The sequence below is a fragment of the Sinocyclocheilus anshuiensis genome, unplaced genomic scaffold (genome assembly GCF_001515605.1).
Source record: "Sinocyclocheilus anshuiensis isolate Anshui unplaced genomic scaffold, SAMN03320099.WGS_v1.1 scaffold860, whole genome shotgun sequence".
Classification (NCBI taxonomy): Eukaryota; Metazoa; Chordata; class Actinopteri; order Cypriniformes; family Cyprinidae; genus Sinocyclocheilus; species Sinocyclocheilus anshuiensis.
Window position 1 is genome coordinate 1102408 of NW_015548288.1, and position 7278 is coordinate 1109685.

Genomic DNA, 7278 nt, shown 5'->3' on the forward strand with positions numbered 1-7278 from the left:
AATACCGTATACCGTGATAAAAGCATTAGCAATTAATCGCAACATGAAAATTTGATACCGGCATATCCCTACTGATCACAGGTCGAGAATAAGGAGAGATGACTGACAAGACCATGCTGGAGTATTTGCTGCTCAACAGATTCTGAGCACATATTGCCAGAGCAGGCGGCAATGGTCAGAGATTCAGCTGAGTGGGATTAAGAAATCAGCCGAATCCCAGACATTTTGGGCAATTAAGAAATCCCGGCCGGATGCATTTTTGTGGGTCCAAAAAGAGGAAAAGAGGACATATGGGTCACCCTAATTTATAATCTATTGCTAATCGATGTATTCTTTTTAAAGTAGCATATGGAACATATTTTCTGCCTCATCAGATCACAAAAGGAAGCGACTGGTGTTGTGGAGTAAAAAGGTTAAAATTTTCTCTTTTGTTGGACAACAGGTTTAGAAATGTGAATACAAGGGAGGTTTAGCTTTAGGCATTGTAATTTATTAAGCAAGTTTAGCTTAGTTAATGGAAGGCTACCTGCAGCCATCAGAGCAAGTGTAATTACTGCATTCACGTGCTTCTCAGATGCTCTCATTTCCCGAGTTGTGCTTTTAAGTCAGAATGTGAAAACAACACGGACACTCGTTACTACAAAGATGTGCGATGGTGTTTCTTACGTCCGTTTCGGAGAACCAGAGGACAGATATTTCAATCGATCGCTCAGGCATGGCACCGAAATCTGCGTTCGGATTCGGTTCTAGTACATACCGGTTACATAGGTACCGGTGCCATATTGGTACCGGGTTTCGGTACCCAACCCTAGTGTCACATTTTATTTTGTTTTGTTTTGATTTTGTGCAGCAAGCAGCTAGTAAACTAACTAACCTCACGTAATGACAGTCCCGTGTGTGTTGCTAGCGGGACTGTGGAGCGGTATGATTTTGAATGGAGGGAGGAGTGGATTTTTTAAAAGTCGGAGCGTCATGGTTTTCATTCGCTCCAAGAGCGCTCCACCACGAGTACAATTCATGCCAATGGCCCGTAATATAACTGCACATTTAGCAAGAATTCACGTTAAACATATTTAGCTAGCTTGATAGAGAAGGATCACTCAAATCAGAAAGAATGTGAAGGCTATGATGATGGCAATGAACATAGTGGGAATTTATAGGGTAGTTATTAAGGAATTTGTTTGTTCTCTCTAGATACTGAATATTTTCAGGTGAAATCATGATTTAAACAGGTACAACACTTATTCACACGCAATCGCTGTTTCAATAATGCATTCAAACAAATGTAATCTTATACAGTGCTACTTCATCTGCACCCGATTTCGAATGAGCAGAAATCTGTAAGAAATGCAGCAATCCACAGGTAAAATAACTGATGAAAACGTACTGTTATTTTCATCACAAACTAAATTTTCACTGCAAAAAGCATCAATAGCCTACCTTTTAATGCTGACAATAGGGCTGTCACGGTGAAGGAATTTCCCTTGCGGTAATTGAGTGGCTCAATAGCGCGTGGTATGCGGTATTATTGCCATATATATATGCATATATATTCCCAGTTTGGGAAATAATGGTTTTCTTTGCATTTAATTTGAATTTTACATTGTTTTTAATTGTTAGTTTTTAATCAACTCACAAACCCGTTTGTGAAACCTTGGTCCAAAGCAAGACTAAACTAATTATTTTTCATGCAGAATCTACTGTAATGGAAAGTGAATTATTTCTTGTTTGACCTGGTTTAAGTTTTTTTTTCCCTCCTAATTTGGACTAATGTGTTTTTGAAGGCTTTTAATCCTGAATATTTCTTGCTCTTCTAGGGCTTATTAATCTGAGCTGATGGATCCCATAACATATGCATGTTTAGTCCTGTCATTTTGGAAATTATATTTTATAGTCTCTCTTGGCAGTGATATCATTGTAATTGATGACTGTAAATGCTCTAGAATCTCCAACTAAAAATGTATTGTTTAAAAAGATGAATGGTTGTACATTATTATAAGATTTTCTCCAATTTGTTTCAGCTGGTGATGGAAAGGCACCGGTAGCTGGTGGAGAGGAAGATGATGATGAAGTTCCAGGTCAGTATGTTGCTCTGAACTTTTTTTGTTCCAATTTCCTTTTTATTTTATTATTGTTTAAACAATCAGCTCTCATAATTTAAGTCGCAACATGTACCATAAGATTATTTGCTTACATTTTCTATTATTCCTTGTGTATTTTATATGCCTCCTAGCTTGAGCTCTACAATTATTACCATATGGGTTTCTGTGCATGTGGTAATGTAAGCAAAGCACGCTTGCTTACGTTAGGGCAGTGTCTCAGCATATGGTGTGGAAATGTCCAAAAAAGGAAGGTTTCAGCAGGTTGCCTTGGCTCTTACATTGTCATCATATACAAGTGTTTAAAGTCTCCTCTATTGTTTATGAGCACTGAAAGCTCGGTTTGCTTTTCTTTTTAAAGAGAGGGGGTCAAACACATAAGGTTGCCATTACAATTCCCCAGTTCTCCTCCCTGAGCAAACTCCAGTTAGTAACCCAAGTCTTGCACATGAACAGTATGATTACATCTCCGACACTGCAAAATCAGCTCACCCGTGCAATGACAAAAAGGGTTAACAGCTTGTGCCATTGTGCCTATTACTGAGATTCAACCTTTTCTGTCCCCTCTGAAAACAAAGTCCAGCCTTCTGTTAGTGATTTCCATTTTGATGCCCTGAGGCAGAAAAGTTGATGTTCCATTTATCAGATTTCATCTCCTAAAAGGCAACCTGCTTTTGATCCTGTGGTTTAATTTTTACAGCTGTGGACTTCTCAGTCCCCCAGTGCTCGTTTATGTTCTTTATAGAAATTACTTACACACGTGGGCACACAAGTGAGAGAGAAGCACAGAGATTGCCTTTTCAGATCATGTTTCTATAAACATTCACAGATTGTTTCATAAAGATGAGATTTAGTTTGTCACTCTCACATTTATTAGATGTCCAGTGTTTCTTCATAAATCCTGTTTCCCCCGTGTTCAGACCCATTGAATTGTCATTGACTACAGGTAGAGCTGGTATTGTTTGATTGAATCCTTGTTTTCTCTCTTTGCAGACCTTGTGGAGAATTTCGATGAGGCTTCAAAGAATGAGGCAAATTAACATCATGGGAAGGAAAGACGTTTGAAATCTCTGGTCTCAGCGGAGACTTGTGGGACTTTTTTTTTTTCCTTTTATAAATATATTGCATCCCTGAATCTCCTTTATCTATTTCGTGCACTGCTGTGACCCTCATGTGTCCAAGCTGAGAGTGTGAGATTGATTGTACCACACAAGTTCACGCGCAGTTTTACGAGTGTGTGTTTTTGCTTGTGCGGTCCAAGAGGCATCTTTGCCTCCACCTTCCCTGTTACTGGGGCTCACTCATTTGGAGCCCGTCTGAATCAACATCTGGAAATAAACATTTATTGACAAAAGACTTATTAAATACTGTTTTGTCTTTTTGTTTTAATTGGGGATGAGGTCACTCCATGCTATCAACTTGAAACAAATAATTTTCAACCACAATTAAGATGATTCCTAAGGGATTAGTACATAAAAACTTGAACACGTGTTAGAAATGCAGTGGATTTCTACTTTATTTATTTATTTTTTTTTAGTTTTTCAGACAGATCAGGCACATCCTTCAGTATAAATTAAGGTTTATTTAGTGTTGTAGCACAAAACTTACATTAAGAGAGGGCAATCCAAAGTCTAAAAACCTGAAAAAAAAATCTTGCTGGTGCAGCAGTAAGTCTGACAGCTGAACTAGTACTTGGACATCTCTCACTGTAAATTGTTACTGTAAACCTGTTTTCACTGTTCTTTTCCCCTTGATTGATTCTAAAGTACCCATATTTAGATTTACTTAGTTTTCTGAAGCCTTCGTAATACCAGTCAAGTTTAATGTGAAACAGCTTATTTTTGCATTGAATGGCGATATAAATATTTTCAAGTACACATTGCAAGTAAAGATCAGTGACTTAAAACACATCACACTGAATAAAAACCACATATATATCAGATTCAAAAAGCTGAAGTTCTGATGTCATCATTTGCCATGTGTTTTTGATCTGTGCATTTGCATCTTCAGTGAATTATAAAAATGACAATTAACTTCATATAAAGTGTGTTCTGCAAACGTGAAATGATATTGTCCACTTCATCATACTGAACACTCATAACACTTAAATATTCTCTGTAATTATTCTTGTAGTTGCTACGGTTATTCTTTGATACCTTGCAGAAGCTTCAGAAGATGAGCCTCCAAGACCTGTTGGACTGGGAAACAACAATATGAAGAATTACAATGACAATAAGACCAACACAAAACAGGTATAATAGTCTTAATATTAATTACTTAAACTTAATAAAACAGTCCTGTCTTAAGAAAACGAAGTTTGATGGCAGTATTCATTTAACACTTGGTAATCATGTTATAGTTACCATTTCGGTGTCCCATTGCCACAGCCATGTCCATAGCATTGAACCCAGAGTCAGACTCCATGGTTGGGTCAGCTCCACTCTCTGTCCAGTGATCAGAAGTAATATTAACAGTTAACCAAACCTATGAAGAATACCTACACGCTGGATTGCATTGCATTGCAGTGAAATGAAATTAATTCAAAGCATTTACCTAAGAGGATTTCCACACAGCGAACATGATTACCATGCACTGCATAGAGTAACGGAGCGCCACCATTCTGGAAATACATAAGCACTGCCTTGTGTGCAAATCAGTTTTTTGCTTAAACACACATTGATTCTGGCTACTACACCTCAGAGTGCAAGGTTCAAGTCATAGTGAGAAGTATATTCACGCCATATAACAATACTAGGAAATAAAATGACACCTCAACAAACCGGTCTCATCTATTTGCATTGCTATAAAACTACCAGCTTAATTTGGCAACGGTTACTAGTCTCTGACACAAGATTGTCATTCCCAGGTCATAGATTTAGATGTCTTCAGGAATCAGCGATGTGACTGCTTACCCAATCATACTCATTGATGTCAACTCCACAGTCGATTAGCATTCTAACAATATCTGTGTACCCTTTACTGCAGGCCAGTGACAGTGCACTCTCTCTTCCCTTGGCCAAGAGATGAGGATCTGCACCCTGAAAGGAAAGAGCTGTGAGTATCTGGAGATTCAGCTATAAAATTTTACTTCTGCTTAGTGTGTCAGGTGATTCTTTGAAGTCTTTTAGTTAAAATTTCAAAAGAATGAAAGAGAGGTGACAGAATAAAGAATTGTAAAAATCCAGAACAGTGAGCTGATGAAAGATGGCAGCAATTGAGCACTGACACGAAAAGGAATGCTAACTGATAGCTTTGTGCAGGTAGTTTTGGACTACAGTTAAACAGACAACACTGAAGGAATGATGTAGTGAGTGTGTATGGTGCGCTCACACTCTGTAACAGGAACTCCACTACAGCGATCTGTCCATGAGCTGCTGCCCACATCAGTGGGGTGAATCCCTCTTCATCCTGCAGGTTTATTACAGACTCTAATTCAAAGAAAAACAGGAAGGTAAGGTAATTTTAGACATGATACAGACCTAGATATATAGTTAAAACTACACTACTTTTTAGAAGTCTGGGGGTCAGTCAAATGTTTCTGTTTTGTTTCTAAAATAAATTAATGCTTTTATTCAGCAAGAAATCAAGTTGATCAAAAGTGACTATAAAGACATTTGTAATGCTACAATAGATTTCTGTTTTACATATATGCTCTTCTTTGGAACTTTTTATTCATCAATTAATCTTGAAAAAAAAAATCACCATTTCCTTCAAAATATTTAAATATACAACTAGTTTTCAACATTGATAATAAAGCGAAATGTTTCATCAGCACTTAATCAGCATATTAAAATGATTTCTGAAGGATCATGTGACTCTGAAGACTGGTGTAATGGCTGCGGAAAATTCAGCTTTTCTATTTAAAATATATTGAAACATTTTAACTTCTAATAATATTTCACAGAATTATTGTTTTATTGTATTTTTGATCAAATAACTGCAGCATTGGTGAGCATAAGAAACGTTAAAAACATTTACAACCCCAAACTCTGAACAGTATGTAGCATGTAAAAACAAATTGCTTCACATGAATTTTACAAACAAACTAGCCTTGTTCTATTCGACTGGCTAAGAACACCATCTCTCCTTGTGCTGCCAACTGATGTATAGACAGTGCTAGAAAAGAGAAAACATGGATATGGTCATGGTTATAGTTTTAAAGAGTAGGTTGACAAATATCAAAGGGCAGTCTTGCCAAATGAAATGAGAAGACTTACAGTGAACGAGCAACGGTGTGGATGAGACCTCATTTCCACGGTGTTTGTTGGTGAGCGTGGTGGACTGCTTTATCGGAGAGAAGTGTTTGGTGGTTGATGGCGTGTACACATGCCTAACCTGAATCCCAGGTGAGGGAGATGTTTGAATATTACACTCCGCTGTAGAGAAAGGAAGGGAACCCCCCCCCAGGACATTTAGAAGTCGTTTCTGACAATTATATTGAGAAAAGTTAATTTTGTTCCATTCATTTGCTTTACCTTTAAATAACACAGAAGCCACCTCCAGATCAGAGTTCACCTGGTCCTGGATATTTTTACTATCTTCCTCATTCAGTGACTTCACAAAGCGCGAACACACGTTCATGTCAAAGCGATTGGGTAATATAAACTTAATGCCCATGGCGTTCTGTGAGTTGCTATCGTCTGCTGAGCCAATGCTGACGGATGGCTCCACCTTGATGCCCGTCACCTCTGGTAATGGGCACAAACCTTCCATCTCCTCTGATGCCATTGGCCGCTCAGAATCTGTGATATTCCAAAAGAAGCTACTAGGCCTATAGCCTTTTCCTTAAATAGAATCAAACCCTTATAGAAAGTAGATGATGTTTAGTTCCCCTGCAGAATGGAGCTTTTGTGCCTGGGATATTTAGAAAGAAATTGACATTAGTTGAAATATGTGAACAATCTGATTAATCTGATTTAACACACTACAGCTCATATGAACAACTGTAACTCATGTCTTCTTTGTTGAATTATAATTTGAAAGGCTGTTACATTGGTGACTTTTGTGTCTCTGTTTGATTATAGAACCTCACAACCTTCACTAACAGCAATACTGTAGCTTTTGTGCCTGGGATATTTCGAAAGAAATTGACATTAGTTGAAATATGTGAACAATCTGATTAATCTGATTTAACACCAGTGGTGGACAAAGTACACAAATCAAGTACTTGAGTAAAAGT

At 37.7% G+C, this 7278-nt stretch overlaps 2 protein-coding genes across 4 annotated transcripts in view; one reads left to right on the top strand and one right to left on the bottom strand.

Annotated features, from left to right (window-relative positions):
- Nucleotides 1-3453, top strand: part of LOC107655933 (transcription factor BTF3) — a 6194-nt gene extending 2741 nt beyond the window's left edge. For both annotated transcript variants that reach the window (XM_016443562.1, XM_016443563.1), the window contains exons 5-6: nt 2022-2078; nt 3093-3453. In XM_016443562.1, coding sequence (XP_016299048.1) covers nt 2022-2078; nt 3093-3139 — 104 coding nt within the window. In that variant the 3' untranslated portion in view covers nt 3140-3453. The remainder of the gene's footprint in view (nt 1-2021; nt 2079-3092) is intronic.
- LOC107655931 (ankyrin repeat family A protein 2-like) overlaps nt 3209-7278 on the bottom strand; it is a 4764-nt gene continuing 694 nt past the window's right edge. Inside the window, exons 2-9 of one of the 2 annotated variants that reach the window (XM_016443560.1) lie at nt 6575-6841; nt 6317-6475; nt 6150-6215; nt 5430-5527; nt 5012-5137; nt 4653-4719; nt 4463-4543; nt 3209-4297 (exon numbers count right to left, since the gene is read on the bottom strand). In XM_016443560.1, coding sequence (XP_016299046.1) covers nt 4242-4297; nt 4463-4543; nt 4653-4719; nt 5012-5137; nt 5430-5527; nt 6150-6215; nt 6317-6475; nt 6575-6827 — 906 coding nt within the window. In that variant the 5' untranslated portion in view covers nt 6828-6841 and the 3' untranslated portion in view covers nt 3209-4241. Of the gene's footprint in view, nt 4298-4462; nt 4544-4652; nt 4720-5011; nt 5138-5429; nt 5528-6149; nt 6216-6316; nt 6476-6574; nt 6954-7278 lie in introns of both variants that reach the window. The other variant, XM_016443561.1, reaches the window with a different exon arrangement.